Source organism: Scyliorhinus torazame, chromosome 7 (genome assembly GCF_047496885.1).
Source record: "Scyliorhinus torazame isolate Kashiwa2021f chromosome 7, sScyTor2.1, whole genome shotgun sequence".
NCBI lineage: Eukaryota > Metazoa > Chordata > Chondrichthyes > Carcharhiniformes > Scyliorhinidae > Scyliorhinus > Scyliorhinus torazame.
The window spans coordinates 148076074-148103587 of record NC_092713.1 but is presented as its reverse complement, the minus strand read 5'-3'; the positions used below and the strand labels follow the sequence as shown (position 1 = coordinate 148103587).

General features: G+C 46.5%; 1 protein-coding gene across 4 annotated transcripts in view; it reads right to left on the bottom strand.

The window, feature by feature from the left end:
• Positions 1-27514, bottom strand: part of astn1 (astrotactin 1) — a 4064875-nt gene that overhangs the window by 1391890 nt on the left and 2645471 nt on the right. For all 4 annotated transcript variants that reach the window (XM_072511608.1, XM_072511609.1, XM_072511610.1 and 1 more), the window contains one exon: positions 15295-15486. In XM_072511608.1, coding sequence (XP_072367709.1) covers positions 15295-15486 — 192 coding nt within the window. The remainder of the gene's footprint in view (positions 1-15294; positions 15487-27514) is intronic.

The window sequence follows — 27514 nt, the reverse complement described above, 5'->3', positions numbered from 1 at the left end:
TAGGGTGTCACACCAACAACGAAATGAACATTATATACAAACTACTGGAATGATGAAACAGGATAACAGAACAGATCAAAGAGTCCAACATGTAAATCTCATAAGTCAAGTCTTTGAGGCTTTGAGGTGGGCGACGAATTCTGGTTGACCGCCTCAAGGGTGAGTCAGGAGCCACCGGCTGAGGAACGGGCTGGGCCACGGCTGAGTGAGGAGGTTGCAGAGTATTTGGAATCTCTACATAGTCCAGGTTGGGGACAACAGGAGGGCGTGGCACCGGCGGAGGATCACGTAGCGAGCTTGGAACGAGACGAAGGGCACGCCGATTGGAACCATCTGGCAGACAAACCAGGAACGAGCGGGGAGACACCTGCCGAAGAACCACAGCAGTTGCAGACCAGCCACCCTCCGGAAGATGGATGCGGACGTTGTCATCCGGTGCCAGAGCAGAGAGATCAGTCGCCCGAGCGTCATGCGCCGCTTTGTGTTGTGCACGAGACTGTTGCATCCACTGAAGGACTGGAACGTGGTCGAGGTCTGGGACATGAATGTACGGCACCGTGGTCCTGAATGTGCGACCCATGAGCAGCTGGGCTGGCGACAGGCCCGTGGAGAGTGGGGCCGAACGATAGGCCAGCAAGGCGAGGTAGAAGTCGGATCCTGCATCGGCAGCCTTGCAGAGGAGCCGTTTGACGATGTGGATGCCCTTTTCCGCTTTGCCATTGGATTGGGGGTGCAGGGGACTGGATGTCACATGCACAAAGTTGTACCTGCTGGCAAAGTTGGACCATTCCTGGTTCGCAAAGCTGGGCCCATTGTCCGACATCACAGTGAGTGGGATGCCGTGATGAGCAAAGGTCTCCTTGCAGGCACGGATGACCGCCGATGATGTGATGTCGTGCAGGCATACGACCTCCGGGTAGTTCGAAAAATAGTCTACAATCAGAACATAGTCCCTGCCGAGCACATGGAAAAGGTCAACGCCCACCTTAGACCAAGGGGACGTGACCAACTCATGGGGATGTAGGGTCTCACGTGGTTGGGCCGGCTGGAACCGCTGACAGGTGGGGCAGTTGAGCACTGTGTTGGCGATGTCCTCATTGATGCCAGGCCAGTACACAGCCTCTCGGGCCCTCCGTCGGCACTTCTCCACGCCAAGATGTCCCTCGTGTAGCTGTTCCAAAACGAGCTGGCGCATGCTGTGCAGGATCACAATGCGGTCCAGCTTCAGGAGGACACCATCGACTACTGCCAGATCGTCTCTGATATTGTAGAACTGCGGGCATTGGCCCTTGAGCCATCCGTCCGTCATGTGGCGCATGCCATGCTGTAGTAGGGGGTCAGCCGCAGTCTCGCGGCGAATGTGGATAAGGCGTTCATCCATGGCCGACAGATTGGAGGCCGTGAAGGCCACATGGGCGTCAACCTGGCAGACGAACCCCTCTGGGTCACACAGGCTGTTGACTGACCTGGACAGAGCGTCGGCTATGATCAGGTCCTTGCCCAGGGTGTATAGGAGCTGGAAATCGTACTGCCGGAGTTTAAGCAGAATGCGCTGGGGCGAGGGGTCATATCATTCAGGTCTTTTTGTATTATATTGACCAGCGGGCGATGGTCGGTCTCGACAGTGAATTGGGGGAGGCCGTACACGGAATCATGAAATTTGTCGACCCCAGTCAACAGGCCCAGGCACTCCTTTTCGATCTGTGCATAGCGCTGTTCCATGGGGGTTATGGCATGTGATGCATATGCAACGGGGGCCCATGATGAGGCCTCATTGCGTTGCAGGAGCACCACCCCAATGCCGGATTGGCTGGCATCCGTTGAAATTTTTGTTTCCTTCGTGGGATCAAAAATGCCAATACCGGGGCCGTGGTAAGCTTGGTCTTATCTCCTCCCATTCGCGCTCGTCGGCGGGAATCCATTGGAAGTCTGTCGTCTTCCTGACCAGGTTCCGGAAAGCTGTGGTATGGGAGGCGAGGTTGGGGATGAACTTCCCCAGGAAGTTGACCATGCCCAAAAATCGGAGGACCGCCTTCTTATCCGCTAGCTTCTGCATGGCCGTGATGGCTGCCACCTTGTCCGCATCCGGCCGCACACCCAACTGGGAGATGTGGTCCCCAAGGAACTTGAGTTCTGTCTGGCCGAAGGAACATTTGGCTCTGTTGAGGCGAAGGCCTTGGTCCCGTATTCGTTTGAAAACGCGCTGGAGGTGACTGATATGCTCCTGCGGGGTGGTGGACGAAATGATGCTGTCGTCAACATAGACGCGCACATCCTCAATGCCCTCCATCATTTGCTCCATGATCCGGTGGAATACTTCTGATGCCGATATAATCCCAAACGGCATCCTGTTGTAGCAGTATCTGCCAAACGGGGTATTAAAGGTACACAGCTTTCTGCTGGACCTGTTTAGTTGAATTTGCCAGAATCCTTTTGAGGCATCAAGTTTGGTGAAGATGTTGGCCCGAACCATCTCGCACGTGATCTCCTGCACTTGGGGATAGGGTAATGCTCCCTCATTATGTTGCCATTCAGATCCTTTGGGTCAATGCAGATCTGGAGCTCGTCGGAAGGCTTCTTTACGCATACCATGGAACTGACCCAGTCAGTTGTTTCCGTCACTCTGGAAGGCAGACGTGTCCTCTGGAGAGAGAGAGAGAGTGTACTCGTTGAACGAGGTTTAGGAGTTTGCACGCCTGTGCGCCTAGCAGAGAGTCCTTCGAGGAGCCCACGATCTCGAAGGGAAGGATGGCTTTTTGCGAGTTGTGCTTCACTTCGAGTTGGCATGAACTGGTAGCAGGAATGACGTTGCCATTGTAGTCCACTAGTTGGTAGGTCGACGGAAGAATGGTTGGTTTAACCCCAAGGGTCTGAAGGGCTGACCACGCTAGGAGATTAGCGGAAGCACCAGTGTCCAGGCGGAATCGTATCTGGGATCGGTTGACCGCCAGGGTGGCACACCACTCGTCATCTGGATCAATGCTGTGCACCGACAGCGGCTGGTGGTTTTGATTCGGGGACAGCCTGTTCTTTGTTATAACAGCGACTCGAAAAGGTTCCCTCGGGTCCTCGGTGTCACTGGTCTGTGGGAAGTCGGAATCGGACTCGGTTTGGGCGTAGGTAACTGCGTGTTGCAGGGTTCCTCAGAGGTTTATTTCATTACCTGGTTCAATTTGAGGCATTGTACTGTCATTCCAGGTGAAGGAAGGTTGTTTTACAGCTTTAAAAGATTTTTACTTTGATTTTGGACTTTTCCCCTTTAAATGGCCTCTGACGTCATGACCCGCGTGACGTAGCACGTAGGAGGCATTTGCACATGCACATGTTCCTTTCCTGATGGCCTTTTTCGTGATTGCGCATGCGCGGCATCGCGCAACTGCTCAAGTGCAGTCCCTTTAGAAAGATGGCAGTCGACCAAAATTGTTCTCTGCTCCAGGATTTCAGCCTCGAGGTGAGTACTGGCGCTTCTCTTACCTTTCCTAGCTGGTTGGAGTGTGTTTTCCTCACAGTATTTGCCGAATTTGTCCAGGACTGCCTGGAAGTCGCTCCTGTTTTGCCCCTTGAAGAACTTGAATTTTTAAAAGATTTCTTCTGCTCTGGCACCGGCGATGGTGAGGAGAAGCTCTGTTTTTTTAGGATCGGCCAGGTCATGTAGTTTGGCTGTCAACAAGAAGATTTCAAATTTTTGCCGGAATGCCCGCCAATTTTCGCGGAGATCGCCGTGGCACTGGAGCTGCTGCGGAACCCGGATCTTGAACATCTTGCCTGGGTATCGTTGCTGGTTGTCACTGTACGCTGAGGTATGGCTATCTGGACTGAACCAGTTCACCCCTGGTATCATGATGTGTTAGGTGTTCTGGATCACAAACAGGTCACCAACATTTGAAGTGGTGCAACTCTATTTTATTATAAGGTTAACTATATTAACATACTTGAACTGTGGGTAAATGCAGTACCAGCTTTAACTGTTGACGCTTGCCTAATCCTAACCAGGTGATGCACTCAGCACATGGTGAATGTCTGTGTTGCAGGCTGTGAGCTCTGTGCTCAGAGCTGGCTGCTACTAGAATGAGCGCGAACTCTCCTGTCCCCTGTCTTTATAGTGCGTGTGCTCTCACTGGTGATTGGCTGCAGTGCTGTGTCTGCTGATTGGTCCCACCGCAATTCCATCAGTGTGTGTGTGTGTCTGCACCATAATATACTGGTGTATATTATGACACACACTGTCAGTAGCAATTACCTATGTCCACACAGCGTGCAGTCTTTGTGTCATTTTATATAGCCATGTATTTTTATTCAATGATCATCAAATTGTGTATTCTAGTATTTTACAAAGATTCTTTTTCCTTTGTATTTTTGTGACTGTACAAACTACTTTACTTTCCATTAAGTGACATTTGTGTCCTCAATAAATTTCGGCCGAGGTTATCACTTGGCATTACAACAAGGGCCTGCCCCCAAGATTCAGTTGGACATTCAAGATCCCCCCCAACAGCACAAAAAAGGATGTATCCAGATTAGAATGGATACTTCCTGTAATCTGCCTGCAATTGAAAGTGTAAAATTAAGGAGTCTTTGAGATGTTGAAGCACAATACCCCTATTTCCCAGCAACAGAATTATGGTGGAAAAGCACTCTCAACCAATACAAAAAGCAAGACACCCTGGTGCCTCATTTTACCACCAAACCATCCCTTACCTGATGACCCATTGAGCAGCAGAGGTCAAGAGAGATAGGGCAGTCTGAATCAATAAATCCGTATTGCCCAATACACTCAATTTTGCATTCCACCAAGTAGGATGAAAAAATGACGCTTGACCCCTTTGGGAGTGTGAACTCCATCCTTGTTCGCTTCACGACCATCCTGAGATTTTTGTACTGTTACTGAGATGTCACATCAAAATGCAATCATCTGGTCTGAAATCATAACTATAGCAGACATAAACAATTGAAATTTATCTGGAATAAACAGCCAGCAAGGTACTTCAAAGACCCCCTTACCAAGCAGGAGAGAGAGAAGAAAAGGCAAGTTTGGACAATGCAGCATAATCAAAGATCTCTCCCACCTGGGTTATTCTCTCTTCTATTTTTTTCTTCTTGTTTTTTTTTTAAATTTAGAGTACCCAATTAATTTCTTTCCAATTAAGGGGCAATTTAGCATGGCCAATCCACCTAACCTGCACATCTTTGGGTTGTGGGGGTGAAAGTCACGCGGATATGGGGAGAATGTGCAAACTCCACACGGACAGTGATCCAGGGCCGGGATTCGAACAATATTCCTCAGCGCTGTTCTCTCTTCTAACGTCCTCTATCGGGCAGGAGATACAAAAGTCTGAGAACACGCACTAGGAGGTTCAAAAATAGCTTCTTCCCCGGACTTCATCAGACTCCTGAGTGACCCTCTTATGGACTGAACTGATCTCTCACACAACTTCTTTACTGAGTAGTACTGCCCTCCTGTATGCTTCATCAGATGCCTGTGTCTATGCATTTACAGCGTGTATTTATGTATATCCTTTGTTTTTTCATGTATGGAACGATCTGTCTGCACTGTATGCAGAACCATACTTTTCACCGTACCTCAGAAACATGTGACAATAAATCAACTCCAAATCCAAATCATTCTTCTGAACTCCAGAGTTTTTAGGCCAATTTACTCAGCCTCCCATTGTAGCCCAACTGTCTCCTCTCAGGAACTTATCTACCGTACCTTCCTGGTAATCTCTTCTTGGCAAGTATATATTTCCTTAAATATGGAGAGCAACATGCGCACAAGACTCCAAATATGATCCAGCCAAAGACCTATGCAATTGTTGCTCGACTTTCCTATTCTGTTTCTCCAGTCCCTTTGCACTAAAGGCCAACATGTAACTTGCCTTCCTAATTACTTGTTATATCTGCACCTTAACTTTCTGTGTTTCTTATATAAATACATCCAAGCCTCTCTGAACATCATCATTTAAAAATACCACACTTTTGAAAACTATTCCAATTTTTCATTCTTATTGCCAAAGTGAACCTCACACGTGCCCACATTACTCTCATCTGCCACTGTGCTGCTGACTCCATATCTTTTGTGTCCTTCTCACAGCTTATCCTCTCACTAGTTCTGAAAACTAGATAGATACAATATACTAGAAACTAGATACAATATATTTTGTCTCTTCATCTAAGTTATCATTCTAGATTATAAAGAGCTGAGGCCCCAACACTGAACTTTGTAGCACTCAAGCAGTTATAGCCAGCCAATTTCTCATTTATCCCTAGACTCTACTTCCTATCTGTGAATCTAATATCACTGAATTCCTTATTCACAGATGGATCACTCCTGCTGAGCTTTTTTTTATTTAAAGGTATTTTTTGTTGAACATGTTAAAATAATGTTCATTTACTGCCATACCTTTTAGTCTATTTACCCAATCTACCACAGCCAGCTCTCCCCTCATTCCTATATAATTCATTTTGTCTAAATTTAAGATTTTTCTTTTGGACTTAAGTATGTCACTCTCAAACTTAATCTGGAATTCAATTGTATTGTGGTCACTTTTTTACCACGAGATTCCAAATTAACCCTGCCACATACACAATGTTAGATCGAAGTGGGGACAGAGATGTATCGATTTTTGAATTTAGCATCAGTTATCATTATTCACTTTGCATGCTTTATTCAGCCCTGAACATTTAGTGTCCTTCTGGAGTATTGCTTTGTGGGTAATTAATATACGTTGCACTGTACCACAAATCAACCAAACCTTTTATTTTGGTCCATTCTTCAAGTATGCAAAAAAGGACATCATTCCAATGCAGAAATTCATTATGCCAAATATTTTCTTAGCCAGGATTCTCTGTTTGGGGGATTGTTCCCCCGCCAGAGGTGAATCGCACGGATTTGCGCTCATGCTGGGAGCGCAAATCCGGAAGGGACTCACATTCCCTAGCCATGCAAATTTATGCATGGCAAGGATTATGAGCTGCTATTGGGCTGCCATTTTGCATGTGCCACCCAATAGTGAGGTCCGGAGGCTAGGCCCCATTCTCCCCCGCAACATAACTCAGCCCCCCACCCCCCTGGGGATTATAAGGGTCACCCCACCCTCCCCAACCCCCACAACAGTACTTGTGTCTTTGACGTGATCCAGGAGTTGTCAATCGCAGCTAGATGTTTATGAACATTGTGGTTAGTTTCACAGCTGGGTACTTCAAAGCCCATTGCTATGATTAACAGCTACTGCACCATCTAAGACAGTTAAGTGCTTTCTGCAGAGAAAAAAAAGAACTGAGAGCGCTTAAAGCAGTTAACTGATTTGTGTCACAGCTGAGTACTTCAAAGCTACTCAAGAGTGAAGGGAGATAAATGAAACGATGCAAGTAGCTCTGTGTGTGCAGAAGCTGTCAACCACAGCCGATTGAAAGTAATTTCACAGAGATATAATGAAATGCTTGGAAGGGGCATTCCAAACATGGGACCACAATCCCGGGTGAGAGACCCAAGGTCAATCTTTCACTCACAGCCTGAGCCCATCAAACCCCCTGGACCCTTGGAGGACTCCCATTTGCAGCCTGGCAGTGCACCAAAGCCCAAGTGGAGTTCCCGCTGTGGGGTCAGAGCATAACGGGCGGGGTGGAGATTGCAGCTTTTTGCACTGAATTTGCATTCAATTCAATGCAAATCCAGTGCAAAAATCCGCAATCTCCCCCCCGCCCATTATGCTCTGACCAATGTAAATCAGATGTTTTCATGTTCCTGTCGGTGCAGGGCCTGCTGCTCAGCGCCAATCCCACATTTGGCCCAAGGCAGGATTATCTGCCCAATCGGGATTGCCGATTTTAGTGGCTGGGAATAATGAATCCCACCCTTGCTATTTGTTTCTGAAATCTGATATGGTATTACAAATTGTTTTCCACGTACTCAGTGTCAACTAAAGACATATGAAAGACGTTTACTACATATGAAGTGAGATACTGGACTGATAAAAGATCATGCCACTATTTTGGTGCAGGTCAAAACTCCACTGCTCCTACAGCCAGTACCTATCATTAATATAAAAGCTTAGAACAAAAATTCAATAAAACAGTTTCAATTGTTGGAAGAGGGAATAGCATCTGCATTATAAATCAGAAAAAGCAAGAGAGAAATAGAAACAGGTAAAGGGTCAAGGCAACAGGAAGTGATGAGAGAATTATCTCGATATTGAACTATTTAACGCAGGAGCAACGGCATTATTTTTGTAGAATACTTATAAAAGTTTCATAGAGAACAACCTTTCATTTTCTGTTTCGCAGAAGGGTTGAAAAGGCGAGGAAGAGAGGCTTAAAAGATCCCAGGACTAGCAGTTGAAAGTCTCAATGTAACCAGCAAACAAGACTAGGTTTAGCAAGTGATGGGCAAGGAGAATACAAATCAGGAGGACATTGTGATCGGAGAGAAAGGATGAACTAGAGAGGGGCTTAAGAAAGAATGGATAGATCACTCTGGGTCCATAATGAGCTGTCAGCTGGAGAGACTTCCAGAGTGTGAAGCATTAGGGGGATGGTTGAGAGAGTGTCAACGTGAACAGGTGGAGCTTCAGATGTTTGCAGCGGTGCTGACACGACCAGAACAAAAAATTAAAGTTGAAAGAATAAATTTTTACTTGATTGATGGGCAATTTTTGCATGAAAAAAACCCCGAAAAAACTAACTGATCCAACAAACTTAGCACATTCCTTAACCAGTAGCAATGACTGAAGCAATATTCAACATGCTGTACACATTAAAAAAAGCGAATTGAACGCCTCAGGTAATAGAGACGTATGGACTCAAAATGTTAACTCTGTTTCTCTCTCCTTAGATTGTACCGGACCTGCGTTGGTTTATCCAGCATTTTCCGTGCTTATTTCAGATTTCCAGCAGCCACAGTATTTTGCTTTTATTCGACTTAGATATATCCTTGACTAACAAGGAAGTCAAAGAATATCAGGGGTAGACGAGACTGTGGAGTTGAGGCGATAATTGGATCAGCCATGACCTTATTGAATGAAGGAACAAGCCTACCTCTGTTTCTAATTCATATGTACTTAAAGGTTTCTAATTTTTAATTAACCAGATTCTGAGTAAGCAGGGTAAGAACTCTTTAAATTAGTCTTGCAATGAGGTGCAGAAACCACGCTAACAAGGCAGGAAGGAAAATAAAGGAGGTCTATCCCGATTTATCTGCTTAAGAGCTTGATTTGATGAGTTAAGCATCTTTTGCAATTCCAAACATTGGGCTGGGTTTTCCCGTCCTGTCCGCCGCAAGAACGCCACGAGCGAGCCACGTACAATGGAGAACTCCATTGATCTTGGGTGGGATTCTCCAGTCAGAGGGCGGACGTGGCCAGAGAATCCCGCCCATTGGTCCGTAACTTCCTGCTAGCAGCGGGAAGCCACAGACTTCCGATTTTGGAAGAATAACGTGCCCGCTTTGATGATGCACTGCAATGATGCGTCCACCCTTACTTGCTCTGCGGCAGCCTGGGACCTCCAGCACCCCGGTCTGCACAGGCTCCAGCGCGGCGCAGGAGGAGTGCAGCCGCTTATGACATTGAGAACGCCCACTAAGGGCAGGAATTTAAACAGTAGATTTAGATAAAACAAGTGTTTTAAAGGTTTGTTTTTTAAGGTTTGTGTTTGCTCTATCTTTTAAACAGTCATTACTATTGTTGTTAATTAAAGTAATTTTAAGTTTTATCCTTTTATGATTAAAGGTGATTATTTATAACTGAATATAGGTTTTGTTATTTGTTTTAAATCTGTGAAGCTATTTAGATCTGCACCATATTATTATATAATTTAACATGTGGCACACTCAAAAATGTTTGTATGTTTTAATTTAGATTATGGTCATAAGATTTTAAAAGCGCCCCAGGGCTGTTTACAGTCACTGTCCTTGTAACATCTGGGGCGAAATTCTCCGGAAACGGCGCGATGTCCGCCGACTGGCGGCCAAAACGGCGCAAATCAGTCGGGCATCGCGCCGCCCCAAAGGTGCGGAATGCTCCGCATCTTTGGGGTCCGAGCCCCAACCTTAAGGGGCTAGGCCCGCGCCGGACGAATTTCCGCCCCGCCAGCTGGCGGGAAAGGCCTTTGGAGCCCCGCCAGCTGGTGCGGAAATGGCATCTCCAGGCGGCGCATGCACGGGAGCGTTAGTGGCCGCTGACGGCATTCCCACGCATGCGCAGTGGAGGGAGTCTCTTCTGCCTCCGCCATGGTGATGACCGTGGCGAAGGCAGAAGGGAAAGAGTTGCCCCACGGCACAGGCCCGCCCGCGGATCGGTGGGCCCCGATCGCGGGCCAGGCCACCGTGGGGGCACCCCCCGGGGCTAGATCGCCCCGCGCCCCCCCCAGGACCCCGGAGCCTGCCCGCGCCGCCTTGTCCCGCCGGTAAGGTAGGTGGTTTAATCTACGCCGGCGGGACAGGCATTTTAGCGGCAGGACTTCGGCCCATCCGGGCTGGAGAATCGCGGGGAGGGGCCCGCCAACCGGCGCGGCGCAATTCCCGCCCCCGCCGAATATCCGGTGGTGGAGAATTCGGCAACTGGCGGGGGCGGGATTCACGCCAACCCCCGGCGATTCTTAGACCCGGCGGGGGTTCGGAGAATCTCTCCCCTGATTTTTTATTATTAGTGCTTGTCAAATCACCGCACTGCAGAAGAAAGCCATTCAGCCCATCAAGTCTGCACTGACATTCCGAAAGTGCACCTTACCCAGGCCCACGCCCCTGCCCTATCCCCATAAACCCACCTAACCTTTGGACACTAAGGGGATATTTAGCATTCACCCAGGGGCAACGGTGGCACCGTGGTTAGCACTGCTGCCTCACAGCACCAGGGACCCAGGTTCAACTCCGACCTTGGGGACTGTCTGTGTGGACTTTGTACGCATTCCCCATGTCTGAGTGGGTTTCCTCCGGGTGCTCTGGTTTCCTCCCACAGTCCAAAAATGTGCAAGTTAGGTGGATTGGCCATGCTAAATTGCCACTTAATGTCCAGGGATGTGCAGGTTCGGTTCCGGGATAGGGCGGGAGGGTGGGCCCAAGTAGGGTAGTCTTTCAGAGAGTTGGTGTAGACATGATGGGCTGAATGGCCTCCTTCTGCACTGTAGGAATTCTATGATTCTATTCCATGGTTCTAGGAAACCCATGCTGACATGGGGGGACTGTACAAACACCACACAGTCATCCAAGATCCAAATTGAATATGAGTCTCTGGTGTTATGAGGCAGCAGTGCTAACGAGTGTGCTACCGTGTTACCCATGTTATTATGTTTCTGCCTTGTTTACGTCAATTATCTTATTCATTTACAATTATCTCACTTAAATGTTGTGTTCTGATGTTTCAGTATGACACTTGTAGAAGCTTGTAAAGTTTAATGTAAAACACTTATTAACAAAAATAGGGCGGGATTCTCCCACAATCGGCAGGATGGCCTGACGCTGGCGCCACGAACGGCGCGAACCACTCTGGCATTGGGCCACTCGGAAGTTGCGGAATCCTCCGCACATCCGAGGGCTAGGCTGGCGGCAGAGGGGTTGGTGCCATGCCAACTGGCGCCGAAGGGGCGCCGTGATCCCGCGCATGCATAACCGCTGGCGTGTTCTTACGCATGCGCAGGGGATTTCTTCTCCGCGCCGGCCATGGTGGAGCTCTACAGAGGCTGACGGGGAGGGAAAGAATGCCCCCACGGCACAGGCCTGCCCGCAGATCAGTGGGCCCCGATCGCAGGCCAGGCCATCCGCACCCCCCCCCCCACCCTGGGGCCGGATCCTCCTGCGCACCCCCGAGGACTCCAGTAGACGGCCTAGCAGCCAGGTCCCGCCATGTGGGGCCATGTCCATTTCACTCCGGCGGGGCTGGCCGCAAACGGACGGCCGCTCGGCCCATCGCAGCCCGGAGAATTGCCGGGAGGCCGCTACCAACGGCCCCCGACCGGCGCGGCGTGAACCCCGCCTCTGCCGAAAATTGGCGCCGGAGAATTCGGCAGCCGGCTTCGAAGCGGCGGGGTGGGATTCACGCCGCCCACCGGCGATTCTCCGACCCGGCGGGGGGTTCGGGGAATCCTGCCCATAATTTCATAAATACAAAACTGAAACCAATTAACATGTTACGTAACGTTTAACTTTATCAACTGAACAATGACATAAAACACCTCAGCTTAAACTACAATGCAATATCCAAATGTCCTTTAACACTGAATCAGCTGGGAGGACAGGCGTGCTAACATTAGTGCCCATGAAGGAGTCAATAACACCAGTGTTGAGGCCATGATCATCCAAAACCAACTTCACTGGGCCGCCCATATGCTTAGGATGTCAGAGTCCCGACTGCCAAAGCAAATCTTCACCCAGCTCAAGAAAGGAACCTGAACAAGAGGAGGACAAAGGAAGTTCTTCAAAGACATGTTGTAGGCTTACCTCAAGAAATGGAACATAGACGTCAATGCCCGGAGACATTTGCTCAGGAGAGACCAACATGGAGGAACCTCCTGATTGAAGGGTCATAATTCTTCGAGGCCTGGAAAAGGAGCCTGAGAAAGGGATACCTGTGACTTAGCGTTCAAGGACTGATCCCACCTTTTGGAATCTCTTGCCAAGTGAGTGATTGAAGATGCGGCCCTAGGATCGGGGTCACCAGCCATGCAAGGACTCACAGAACCTGTGACCAGTAACACTGAATGTCTTAAGTGGACAGTCATACCCGTTAGTGAGTGATCACCGTGTTTTATCCATTATAGTTCCTTTAATGGAATTAACATCCTTGTGACAAATCAAAGTTAAAAATTAATCATTATTCCACCTTCTGTGTTTTAAAAGTCACTTTATACAGTAAAGCACCCTCTTAATGGAATTGGCAGCCTCATGACAAACCAAAGTTTAAAAAAATATATATATATATCTTCCTTTCATTTTATTTGTATTTTAAACATATTTATAAAAGTTAAACACTTATAACATCAAGCATTAACCCATCAAAAAAATGTTTTCCGATGTCTCCTGCCTCTGTTAGACTGAAACATTTCCGTGTAAATTAAAAGGTGTAAAAACCCACCAAATATTCGGGTAAGTGGCCCAAGTTAGCACTGCAGCAGGATTTTTCATCCAGCAACGCAGGGCTTCAAGCAGTGAAAGAAAAACGGCCGGGAGTTTAACTACCGTGTGCTTACGGCAGGCATGCAGGAACGGCAGCACTTCTGGGTTGTCACCCTGCGGATGTGCGGTGCACCAGCGACTTAAGTCATGAATGATTAGGGCCATTATCATTCTACTCTTTACTGAGGTACATTAGCAACAGTAATTTGGAACAAGATTTCAAGTTGATATTCTGGACTAATTGTACTGCCTTCATGATGTATGGGCACCATTCACCAACTTTGTTGCACTTGGCATGGATCCAGTCCCAACAGGTGAATCGCACGCGATCCCCAAATCCAGCTCCGTGACGGGCACCGAGTCACCCGAATTGCTCCGTTCGCCACGATCTCGATCTGTCCCTCACTGGACAAGGTCCAGATCTGAATATTCATATGAGCCTAAAGGCTCATTTAAATACGCGGGCGGTGGATTCTCCTGGCCCCCGTGTCTCAACAACCGAGCCTGGTACACCTTGCCAGGGTGCCACTTAGTACTGGTCCACACAAATGTGGGGTCTCCCAGGAAATTGAAAGTTATATAAAATAGCTGTGCTACAAGTAACAACTCACTCTCCATTTACTCTGCAGCTGAACAGATACATTACTTAATTTGGAAGTGAGAAAGTAAGATCCTTGCAGATTGAAGCCCTTTCTATTTTTCTATTCACTTCCAACCTATTTCCTGAATGACAAAGATTTATGTTATTCATTTGCATTCGATGCTTCTGCAACCAGCATAACATGTACATATAAAGAAACAGCTGAACTCATGTAAATAATAAAGTTCTACCACTGAAACTAATGGATCTGTCCAACTATATTCGGGATATTGATCAATTTGAATGGTACTCACTGGTGTCTGTTCTATATTCATTATTCCAGTCAAGTATCATCTCTAAACATCTGTACCTGGGAAACACTCAAAAGAGCAAAGTGAATATCGAGTAGCTAATGCAATATACTTCTAAATACACATGTGCCATATATTGCAACAGCATAAAGGCTGGATGACAAGATTGTTGGAGGGATATCAAATTTACTTGGGCAGGCGTAATGGTTCTAGAGAAGGGAAATCAGATTATTGCTATTTACTGTAGCTATTTAAATCGTTGGAATTGTTGAAGCACAAACTATTAAGAATAGAATTCACCACTAAAACCGAATCAGATGGTAATGGCACAACTGCACACAGAGTGACTCTGAGACACTTCAATGTTATTTAACATGTAAATGATTTTCAGTTCATAGCATGATTTTCACCACAGTGGAAGGAAGTGTTTGCTAGTGAGGTCCATTTGTTTAAACTGTTAAGCAACCTGTCGGCCTCAAAAGTGATTTGTCTGCCTGGAAAAGGAGGAGGAAAGGGTCATTCTGGATTTCCGAAGCCTGACAGGCAGTAATGATTACTAATTAGTATCAATGTCACACAGAAGATATACAATCATCACATCCAGTCGCTTATGGATTGCATTTGAACTGTCCATCGCACTGACCATCGGAAAATATGGAATAATTGCTATTCTACAAAACAGTGAAAATTTCAATTAGTCACCACCTCTTGCCTATTCAATGGCAAATGGGCTAAATAACGTAGGTTTGTGTTTGTATCGTAAGTTATCATACTAGTCCGCTAATTCTGAAAACAACATTTTGTTTTATCCGAAGCCGTAGTGCTCCAAAATCATGCTTATGATCAGTCCTGACACAACAAAATGCATACAAAACCTGCAATGTTTTGACTGAAAGGTTTATTCAGATATGCTCTCACAAAATGTTGACTCTGGTGAAGGTCTACTTGTCATACACTGTGATTGGTTAACAGTGCCAATTCATGATAACTTTATAATACTTCACCTTCAACAAATTTATACCTTTTCTATTTATTTTAGCGTTCAGAAAAGCACGATTAAATGTGAAGCCCTCTGTTTTTAAACTAATCAATGCAGTTAGCGAACATTGTTCTGGCATAGCAATTAACCATCTGTCTCTCCACTTGGACAACCCTACAAATTGAAAAGAGATCACTTCACCATTCTACTATGAAAGAGCAATTGTCTTAAGGTTCTTCAAATCCTTGTCTTGACACGTTATTGACACGTATGCTTGGAGCAGAGAGGAGAACAGAACATGAAGAATATTAAATCTTACCTGAATGTTCCCATGAACACCTGGCCAAGCACAGGTTCCTTTGTCTGGTTATTGTAGCCGTAGAAGACATCTCTGAAGAAAGTTTGGTTCAGTGGAATGTTGGCATCAGCACAATCTAGGCCACTGGTGCAGGATTCAGAAACCAGCTGGCACAGTCGTCCATCCGGAGCTAGCTTGTAGTCTTCAATGCAACTATGAAAAAAAATTCAATTGAGAAACTTAAGTGAACTGATAAAGCACATACATAACACCATCACGGTTAACAAGTTCAGATCAGGTAAATCAAGAAACAACCAGGTAACATCAAACAGCATTAAAGGAACTTAGACTGTAGGATGAATGGAAAATTGAACAGCGGGAGTTCATTGGCTCTGAGGTAATAGGACTATAATGGGCTGGAATTTACAGACCCCACCGGGTGTGTTTTCAGTGAGAGAGCACATGAAATATGCCAGGTGGCTAGCCAACCACCTTCCCATCCACGCCCAACCTGGTCCCCTTAATACAGAGGGATGTTGGAGTGGGTATGGCACCCACTAGGCTGTCTGCCCTTGGGTTTACAGACGCCCTTATGTAGCCACATATTGCTCACTTAAGGTCCTCAATCCGGCTCCTCCACCATAATACGCTGGCCGGCAGAAGACAGACTAAAGTGGGCAGGCTATTTATTTTTCCACAAGCTTTGGTGAAAGGGTGAGAATGAAGGAAGTTATCTCCTTCATTCATTCATCCCTCCCTTGGCTCCCGAATACCTTCCGAATAGTGGAATTCATACTGATTGATAGATCGCATATGCTGTTAAACGTGACCCCTTGATACAAGTGTTTGGTAAATAAACTCATCCAGATGCAAACTCGATGCAACATTTTCAGTTCCAGTTGGTTAAAAAGCACAAATTATCCAACTTAGAATAAAACTTATCGATTTACTGTAAAATAAATATATTTATGAAACATAGGGTGCGATTAAGCAGCCTCGTCGCACCTGACTTGGTGTCGGGATGAGGCCATTGAATCTCACGAGCGCCCTTTGGCGAGGTTTGCACAAAACATCTTGCGAGACTCAATGGAATTGCACACAATGTCGCGATCTGGGTCTCACTCTCTTAGGGCGAGCTCCACGCACACAGATTTGAATGAATCATTAGGCTCATTTAAATATACGTTTGTTGGGTTCTTCCGGTGCCTGAAATTCACCAGCCTCGCCAGCGAGGCCTCAACCATGTACCGTTTGGTACTGGTTCACAAGTTTTTCATGGCACCTGGCGGGTCTCGCTGGGGGGTTGAGGCCCTTGGGTGGTCAGGCACAGGGCAGAGTGGTACCCTGGCACACCCCCTGGCACCTGCACACCTTGCCACTGCCACTTGGGCACCCTGGCACTGCCATACTGGAGATGCCAGGGTGCCTGGCTGATACTGCCAGGCTGGCAGGGACACTGCTCTGGTAACAAATTGGCAGTGCCCAGGTGACAGGTTGCCCATGCCAGGGTTTGGGCCCGGGGGTGGGGCCTTGCCCATAAGAGATGGGGTGAGGTAGGAATCAAGGACCCCGGAAGAGATAAGTTGGGTGAAGTGAGGGGGTCCAGAGGCTGTGGTGGGGGTGCTGAAGGTGGTTGAAAGATTGGAGCTACCTTTACAAATGGCGTACCGATCCGCATGTCGTCTTCCTGCAATGGCGGGGCAGGAAATGACTTAAAGAGTGGTCTTGACGGGGAGTTCCCTGCCGAGGACAAAAAAAAGGCAAAGTGCCATTGAATAGCAGGGTCTTTCTTGCTGCAGGCCCCGCTAAACGTGCTATTCAGCGGACTTTAACTCATAGATTTGATCAAATATGATGCATGTATATCCTGTTATAATTGTAAATAAATTCTAAATTTCTGGAACTGTTTAAAGTATGACGTGTTGCAATGTGCATAATACTTAATATGTATCTAATGAGTTTACTCCAAGTAAGAGGATTATTTTGATTATGGATGATTAGCCGTTTGTCAGATTGCAATAGCGAAGAGATGGTTGCCGCTCAAATATATTCCTTGTTGCCAAGTTGATGAATGTGTAACCAATTAATTTAATTTCTGCAACTCTTGAAAAGAAAACTGCAACTTAATTATGACCACGCGCAGGTTGAAAAGTCACTCAACTATTATAACACAAAGTGACCTTTTTGTATTTTTGTTGTTTTAATTAAGTAGGAGTTGTCCTTTTTAAATATCAGAGGCGGGATTCTCCGACCCCCGCCAGGTCGGAGAATCGCCGGGGGCGGCGTGAATCCCACCCCGCCGCTCCGATGCCGGCTGCCGAATTCTCCGGCGCCGGTTTTCGGGCGAAGGCAGGGATCACGCCGTGCCGGTCGGGGGCCGTTGGCAGTGGCCCCCTGGCAATTCTCCGGGCCCCGATGGGCTGAGCGGACACCCGTTTTCGGCCAGTCCCGCCGGCGTGAAATGGGCATGGTCCATCACGGCGGGACCTGGCTTGTCGGCCGTCTACCGGAGTCCTCGGGGGGGCGCAGGGGGATCCGGCCCCGGGAGGGCTCCCACGGTGGCCTGGCACACAATCGGGGCCCACCGATCTGCGGGTGGTTCTGCGCTTGCTCCAACCAGCGCCGGCCCATGGCGGCCCTTCGGCGCTGGTTGGCGCGGCGCCAATCCTGCCGCCATCGGCCTAGCCCCCAGAAGTGCGGAGGATTCCGCAACTTCCTATCGGCCCGACGCCGGAGTGGTTCGCGCTGCTCTTGGCGCGCCGTCGGGCCATCCGGCCAGTTGCGGGAGAATCCCGCCCAACATGTTTAAGAGGTGGTGCATTTTTGCAAAACAGATCAGATGTTGCTTTTCATTAAAGAAGTTTATTGCGATTTCAATGAATCATGCAAACATCTTCCTTACAGTCAGGGTAAATAGAGCAATGATAAATAACTTTCCAGAGAATTTACATCTGACTTACTTTTATTTTGTAGCACTGGATTTTATTCAGTCTTTGAATAGAGTTTATCGAGATGTATAGGGTATGTTTCTGTTGCTACATTAATCACTAAAATACCTCAGTAGATAACATCAGGTTAAATACTTACAGTGTTCTACTAGGTACATGGAAGCAACCTGTGCTATACAGATCTGACTACAAAACACACACGTTCTTTGGATTTAATGATCTCAAGAAAATTGTTTCTTCAATCATTAAAAGTAAAACTGATTTTATGTATTAGATGGATGCATAATGTGGTTATGTCAATGCCCAAGATAAATTAATGGCCTAGAAATTCTGGCATGCTTGATTTGGGGTAATTTAGCCCCATCAGCTGAACAGCTCGTGTTCAAACGGGAGATTGAGGACCCTTCAATTTTGGATCATGGATCTCATTGAGATATAAATGGTGCTGTGATAGGAGCCTCTAGATAAGTGATTAGGTTAGGTTCCAGGCGAGAAGGAACGGGTGGACTCTAAATCTGGGCCATCAGCATTTAGTATACGATCAGTTATAGACATCTCAAACCTCAGGAATATGACTGCCGACTTGGATAGAGAGAACTCTAATCTTGTGGGATTGTTGGGAGGTGTGGAGAGCTGTTCGACATTGGGTAGAAAAATTGAAGATCTTGGGGATACTTTTGGGGGTCAGGCGTTCTCTAAGGAGTGGCTTGGTCAATGTTGGAGCTGGGGAGACACTGAGGGGGTTTGTAGGTCCAAGTCGAGACTGAGGTCAAACTGAGATCTAGGTTGTGAGCAGCAGTAATTTTGGTATGTAGTTACTCAAGTGGGTTTCCAGAGGCAATCCACATTGGTGTGGGCTTTCTCAAGGCAAACCAGTTACATGACAGACTTTGGGCCCATTACAAGCGAATGCAAATTGACTAATGCCTGCTTCAGAAGTGAGTTTGTCATTATCAATTCATTGTGAATGTGTGCGCAGGCATTGGAAGCCATTTTGATCTCCAAACAATTGAGTGCTACAAATTTCTATTTTTCACCCAACATATCTTATCTTTGCAAATGTGGTTCAGGACTTTTGCTCATAATGTTAATTAAATTTGATGAAAAACAATCTAGAGATGTGGGAAGGATCAGAGGGCAAGTTAAGCCCGCTCAATTGAGATTGACCAAGGCACATGTGAGTGGCGATCATTGGTCAGATTATGAGGATGGTGAGGATTGAAGGTCAGAAACAGAATCACAGAATTGTTACGGTGCAGAAGGAGGCCATTCAGCCCAACGTGTGTGCACCAACCCTCCAAATGAGTATCATGACTTTGTGCCACTGCCCTTTTCTTGTCCTTGTTCAAAAGAGAGATATTAACAAAAGAATAGAGGACTGATAGAGGAGCGAGTAATTATACATTTTTGATCAATCACTAAAGCTGAAGATAAGGTGAAGTGACGATTCTCCGGCATTTGGGATTCACTTTTCCCACTGGCAGCGCACCCTCGCCTGTGGGTTTCCTGGTGGCGTGGGGTGGCATCAATGGGAAATTCCATTGACTAGCGACAGGAGTAGAGAATCCTTCTGCCAATGAACGGCACTCCGTGGAGAAACACATGGCTGGGGGACCGGAGGATCCCGCCCCAAAGCTCAGTCTAAGATGGATGCAGGCAATTTGGCTGAAAGCCTCATTCAAAGCATGAGGGCAGATATGGGGAATTAGGTGAAATGGTGGCAATTATCATGATTCAATTTAAAAAAAATAACTTGGGGGATTTGGTATGACAACTGTTCAAACTGACAATGAAATTAACTCCAGGGACGCAAATTACTCTTGAAGTAAATTCCCCAAAACATGAGTTGCAGCAACAACTAAATCTGTTGCAGTACCCTTAAAGGTTCTGATTTATGCTTTACATAGTGGCAATGTGACATGATGATATAGAATATCTGCATTTGAATAACTATGAGGCTGAACTTTAATGTTTTATATTTTTGCTGCTAGCCATTTGAGTTAAGATTTTACTGAGTGTTATTAACCCTCACAGAGGTCAAGGAATAAGGATGATCCAATTCCTGTGATGTCCACAGAATATGAACTCCCCCGGTTAACATGGGAGGGGCTTCACCTTAACAAGGGGAGCTCTCACTAGTATAAAAGCACTGACCTGGGTGCAGGTCGGGGAGGGAGACCCTTCAGGGAGTGGAGAGTTTGATTGTATTATCAATAAACCTTGTTCATCGTTTTCTACCTGCAGTTTCATCTGTGGTGCTTTGGCGGATTCAACACTGAGATTCAAGAAGCAGAAACCTTCTTTTCAAACAACCATGTGACTCTAATAGTGAATCCTGAATTTCAGCAAGGTCTTTCAATTAACAGTGAAACTGGGCCCTGGAATCCAACTCTCTCCTCACCCACTTTTCTATAATTTTCAACCATGCTAAGAGCACCAAGCCTCTTGAATAAGGGCACCCTTCTTGATCAGCTGCTTGATTCGGAGGGTAGGTCAGTGTAAGTGGGGTTGTTCTCTCCTCTCTACTGAACAGTGTCACGTCTCTGTGCATGGTCTAAGTTGTTTGCTTCACTCATCAATTATAGTTCTTCACAAGAGAGAAACAGAAAGGGTAGGGTAGACAGAGAGAGAGGGACAGAGAACAAAAAGGGAAGAGTTTCTCCAGTTGTGTTTGCTTGTTTGCTGCTTGTTCTTGGCTTCCCTCAAAACTGTCAGATTATTTGTCCTGAGAGACAGGCTGAATACAGGGGCAGTCCAGTCGGAAAGGCAGTGGATTGATTAACATCCTGTGCTCCAGTCCATTTCGTGGTGAGTGTGCGCTGTGAGAGCAGAGAGCAGGGAGTGTGTCAGAGCTATGGGACTCCCAAGAGGATGAAAAAGACGCACCAGAAATCATTGAAAATGTACGCAAATCCTGGGAAAGTGCAGTAAAGACCAAAGAACTGAGTGAAGATTACTGCCTTGTGAACAACCATCCCCACATCTGTCGTCTGACTGGTGTAAGTTATTGTACAAATAAACTCATGGGATCGAATGGACCAATCAGATCACAGACATGCAATTTCAATTGTTTTAGTTGTTTTACACTGTAGACACTGAAGTTAGAGTGGTAAAGTTGTAGATGCTTATGTTTCAGATTCTGGAACATTCATACTCTTAAATATGAGATTCAATATAAGAGGATACTCTGGAGTATAATTAATACATTAGGCAGCGTTCTAGTGTTGTGTCACACAAAATGAATGTACAACACACATCATCTACAAACCTTAGATCTCTTGTGACTTGACAGACACTGAATCGGGGATTCACTATTTTAGAACAATTGATAACGTTACATCGGATATAATTCGGCCACTGATTTGCAGTAACTAAGTAAGTCAAATTTTATCCCTATTAAATTAATTTCTGGGATTTTTCTGTTTATGATTGGTTATCAGACCGACACCGAGAGCACAGAATAGTTCATTTGGCTTTTCTAATCTATGCCAGCATTTATGCTGTGCATGACATCCCACATCTTAATTAATTGAACGTGTCCTGCATATTTTCCGTTCATTTCCCCCTGTACTTATAAACCTCTCCTATAAAGGCATCTATACCAGTGTTTTTCAAACTTTTTTACCGGGGACCCATTTTTACAAACCTGGTCGACCTTTGCGACCCATGCCGGCCGACCTTTGCGACCCATGCCGGCCGACCTCCGCGACCCACGCCGGCCGACCTGCGCGACCCACGCCGGCCGACCTGCACGACCCACCATTTTCTCTTACCTTGTTTGTTGCTGACAAAAATGGGGGAAATGTTTTGGGTCCCTTTGGCCACAATGGTCCCTTTGCCCCTTTGGTCCCTATGGCCCCCCGAACTTGGGGAAAAAAAAAGGCTGCGACCATATAAAAAGAAATGCGGCCGTACTGCGCTTGCATGCCCGATCTTCGGTGCGCATGCGCACAGTTGTGCATGCGCACCGATGATCTGGCACCCATGCGCAGTGCGGACAAATTTTTAAAATCTGTTCCTGGCCATTTTGAAGGCTGCTCGCAGCCGGCATTATTAAAAGCCGGCTGGTGCGCGCGGGTTTGCGCGTTCGGGAGCGCCGCGACGGACGGCTCCGCGACCCTCCCAACACCCGCCTGCGAGTCGCGCCCCCGAGTTTGACCACGCCTGATCTATACTATTTGCATATTGTCTTCACTTTTCTCACTTTCTGCCTCGCAACCATAAAGAGAGTGAATGCAGCCTAATTGCCATCAATGAAATACAACTAATAGAGCTTTTCTGTTTCTTTCATAATTAAAATTATATCAATTCCTTAAAATTGAAAAATAACTCAAATTAAGAGAAGGAAAGACTCTCAGGGGTGTAATTGGTCTCCACCATTCACACAAGTTGGGGACAGAAAATTGGCAATTTGTTTTGCCCATGCTTGATTTATTTTCTATCGAAGCCAGTAAAAATGTTTCTGCTCCATCTATGTATCTGACAGTTCTTAGTAATTAGAACATTTACATATTCTAACTAAAAAAAGGCACAAATCAGATGATAATTAGTTATTTCCTTTCTGATTTCAAAATTCAAATGACTTGTTTTCAATCTGAAAAGAAAAACAACACAAATTAGGATGAATTCTGTAGACTAGAGGGTTCGGCAAGGTCCCTGACACCATTAGTTTATTATTCCATTGTATTATCATTGTATGTTAAGTCACCTGCTGCATGTAATACCCTGCAATTATCGCAGGGCCTCTGACCTTACACACTCTGTATGAAAATTTGGTCTTTGTAGTCGTGCAAAGTTGATAATAATGAATTGATATTGAAGTCAAAACTTTATGTTAATGCCCAAGAACAGTTTCACTCTCCCAGTCTTTCTCGCTCCATCACACACTGCTTATTATATTTTCTAAAGTTTACACCATACAAAATGGCAACACCAGTGAAGTCTGACACTTTTTCTTACTTAATCTCAGGCACACATGATTTCTTAAAAAAACACTCATTGTAGGTTCGCCTCAATAAAACCTTTGAAACTTGTCCCCAAGTTTTTAAAAATGAAAGTGAGGGTTGTATTCACACGCATGAACGTTTTGCATGGCGCCACCTGCGTTTGACCCAGATGTATTTATCTGTGTGTGGTGACAGTCTAACCATACATAGAACATAGAACATAGAAAATACAGCACAGAACAGGCCCTTCGGCCCACGATGTTGTGCCGAACCTTTGTCCTAGATTAATCATAGATTATCATTGAATTTACAGTGCAGAAGTAGGCCATTCGGCCCTTTGAGTCTGCACCGGCTCTTGGAAAGAGCATTCTACCCAAACTCAACACCTCCACCCAACACCAAGGGCAATTTGGACATTAAGGGCAATTCACCATTGGCCAATTCACCTAACCCGCACATCTTTGGACTGTGGGAGGAAACCGGAGCACCCGGAGGAAACCCACGCAGACACGGGGAGGACGTGCAGACTCCGCACAGACAATGACCCAAGCCGGAATCGAACCTGGGAACATGGAGCTGTGAAGCAATTGTGCTATCCACAATGCTACCGTGCTGCCCTTAAGAACAAATAAATCTACACTATATCATTTTACCGTAATCCATGTACCTATCCAATAGCTGCTTGAAGGTCCCTAATGTTTCCGACTCAACTACTTCCACAGGCAGTGCATTCCATGCCCCCACTACTCTCTGGGTAAAGAACCTACCTCTGATATCCCTCCTATATCTTCCACCTTTCACCTTAAATTTATGTCCCCTTGTAATGGTGTGTTCCACCCGGGAAAAAGTCTCTGACTGTCTACTCTATCTATTCCCCTGATCATCTTATAAACCTCTATCAAGTCGCCCCTCATCCTTCTCCGCTCTAATGAGAAAAAGCCTAGCACCCTCAACCTTTCCTCGTAAGACCTACTCTCCATTCCAGGCAACATCCTGGTAAATCTTCTTTGCACCTTTTCCAGAGCTTCCACATCCTTCCTAAAATGAGGCGACCAGAACTGTACACAGTACTCCAAATGTGGCCTTACCAAAGTTTGTACAGCTGCATCATCACCTCACGGCTCTTAAATTCAATCCCTCTGTTAATGAACGCGAGCACACCATAGGCCTTCTTCACAGCTCTATCCACTTGAGTGGCAACTTTCAAAGATGTATGAACATAGACCCCAAGATCTCTCTGCTCCTTCACATTGCCAAGAACTCTACCGTTAACCCTGTATTCCACATTCATATTTGTCCTTCCAAAATGGACAACCTCACACTTTTCAGGGTTAAACTCCATCTGCCACTTCTCAGCCCAGCTCTGCATCCTATCTATGTCTCTTTGCAGCCGACAACAGCCCTCCTTACTATCCACAACTCCACCAATCTTTGTATCGTCTGCAAATTTACTGACCCACCCTTCAACTCCCTCATCCAAGTCATTAATGAAAATCACAAACAGCAGAGGACCCAGAACTGATCCCTGCGGTACGCCACTGGTAACTGGGATCCAGGCTGAATATTTGCCATCCACCACCACTTTCTGACTTCTATCGGTTAGCCAGTTTGTTATCCAACTGGCCAAATTTCCCACTATCCCATGCCTCCTTACTTTCTGCATAAGCCTACCATGGGGAACTTTATCAAATGCCTTACTAAAATCCATGTACACTACATCCACTGCTTTACCTTCATCCACATGCTTGGTCACCTCCTCAAAGAATTCAATAAGATTTGTTAGGCAAGACCTACCCCTCACAAATCCGTGCTGACTATCCCTAATCAAGCAGTGTCTTTCCAGATGCTCAGAAATCCTATCCTTCAGTACCCTTTCCATTACTTTGCCTACCACCGAAGTAAGATTAACTGGCCTGTAATTCCCAGGGTTATCCCTAGTTCCTTTTTTGAACAGGGGCACGACACTCGCCACTCTCCAATCCCCTGGTACCACCCCTGTTGACAGTGAGGATGAAAAGATAATTGCCAACGGCTCTGCAATTTCATCTCTTGCTTCCCATAGAATCCTTGGATATATCCCGTCAGGCCCGGGGGACTTGTCTATCCTCAAGTTTTTCAAAATGCCCAACACATCTTCCTTCCTAACAAGTATTTCCTCGAGCTTACCAATCTGTTTCACACTGTCCTCTCCAACAATATCGTCCCTCTCATTTGTAAATACAGAAGAAAAGTACTCATTCAAGACCTCTCCTATCTCTTCAGACTCAATACACAATCTCCCGCTACTGTCCTTGATTGGACCTACCCTCGCTCTAGTCATTCTCATAATTCTCACATATGTGTAAAAGGCCTTGGGGTTTTCCTTGATCCTACCCGCCAAAGATTGTTCATGCCCTCTCTTAGCTCTCCTAATCACTTTCTTCAGTTCCCTCCTGGCTATCTTGTATCCCTCCAATGCCCTGTCTGAACCTTGTTTCCTCAGCCTTACATAAGTCACCTTTTTCCTCTTAACAAGACATTCAACCTCTCTTGTCAACCATGGTTCCCTCACTCGACCATCTCTTCCCTGCCTGACAGGGACATACATATCAAGGACACGTAGCACCTGTTCCTTGAACAAGTTCCACATTTCACTTGTGTCCTTCCCTGCCAGCCTATGTTCCCAACTTATGCACTTCAATTCTTGTCTGACAACATCATATTTACCCTTCCCCAATTGTAAACCTTGCCCTGTTGCACGTACCTATCCCTCTCCATTACTAAAGTGAAAGTCACAGAATTGTGGTCACTATCTCCAAAATGCTCCCCCACTAACAAATCTATTACTTGCCCTGGTTCATTACCCAGTACTAAATCCAATATTGCCCCTCCTCTGGTCGGACAATCTACATACTGTGTTAGAAAAGCTTCCTGGACACACTGCACAAACACCACCCCATCCAAACTATTTGATCTAAAGAGTTTCCACTCAATATTTGGGAAGTTAAAGTCGCCCATGACTACTACCCTATGACTTCTGCACCTTTCCAAAATCTGTTTCCCAATCTGTTCCTCCACATCTCTGTTACTATTGGGGGGCCTATAGAAAACTCCTAACAAGGTGACTGCTCCTTTCCTATTTCTGACTTCAACCCATACTACCTCAATAGGGTGATACTCCTCGAACTGCCTTTCTGCAGCTGTTATACTATCTCTAATTAATAATGCCACCCCCCACCTCTTTTACCACCCTCCCTAATCTTATTGAAACATCTATAACCAGGGACCTCCAACAGCCATTTCTGCCCCTCTTCTATCCAAGTTTCCGTGATGGCCACCACATCGTAGTCCCAAGTACCGATCCATGCCTTAAGTTCACCCACCTTATTCCTGATGCTTCTTGCGTTGAAGTATACACACTTCAACCCATCTCCGTGCCTGCAAATACTCTCCTTTGTCAGTGTTCCCTTCCCCACTGCCTCATTACATGCTTTAGCGTCCTGAATATCGGCTACCTTAGTTGCTGGACTACAAATCCGGTTCCCATTCCCCTGCCAAATTAGTTTAAACCCTCCCGAAGAGTACTAGCAAACCTCCCTCCCAGGATATTGGTGCCCCTCTGGTTCAGATGCAACCCGTCCTGCTTGTACAGGTCCCACCTTCCCCAGAATGCGCTCCAATTATCCAAATACCTGAAGCCCTCCCTCCTACACCATTCCTGCAGCCACGTGTTCAACTGCACTCTCTCCCTATTCCTAGCCTCGCTATCACGTGGCACCGGCAACAAACCAGAGATGACAACTCTGTCTGTCCTGGCTTTCAACTTCCAGCCTAACTCCCTAAACTTGTTTATTACCTCCACACCCCTTTTCCTACCTATGTCGTTGGTACCAATGTGCACCACGACTTCTGGCTGCTCACCCTCCCCCTTAAGGATCCTGAAGACACGATCCGAGACATCCCTGGCCCTGGCACCCGGGAGGCAACATACCTTCCGGGAGTCTCGCTCGCGACCACAGAATCTCCTATCTGTTCCCCTAACCATTGAATCTCCTACAACTATTGCTTTTCTATTCTCCCCCCTTCCCTTCTGAGCCCCAGAGCCAGACTCCGTGCCAGAGACCTGACCGCTAGGGCCTTCCCCCGGTAGGTCATCCCCCCCAACAGCATCCAAAACGGTATACTTGTTTTGAAGGGGAACGGCCACGAGGGATCCCTGCACTGTCTGCCTGTTTGTTTTTTTCCCCCTGACTGTAACCCAGCTATTCTTGTCCTGTACCTTGGGTGTGGTTACCTCCCTGTAACTCTTCTCAATCACCCCCTCTGCCTCCCGGATGATCCGAAGTTCATCCAGCTTCAGCTCCAGTT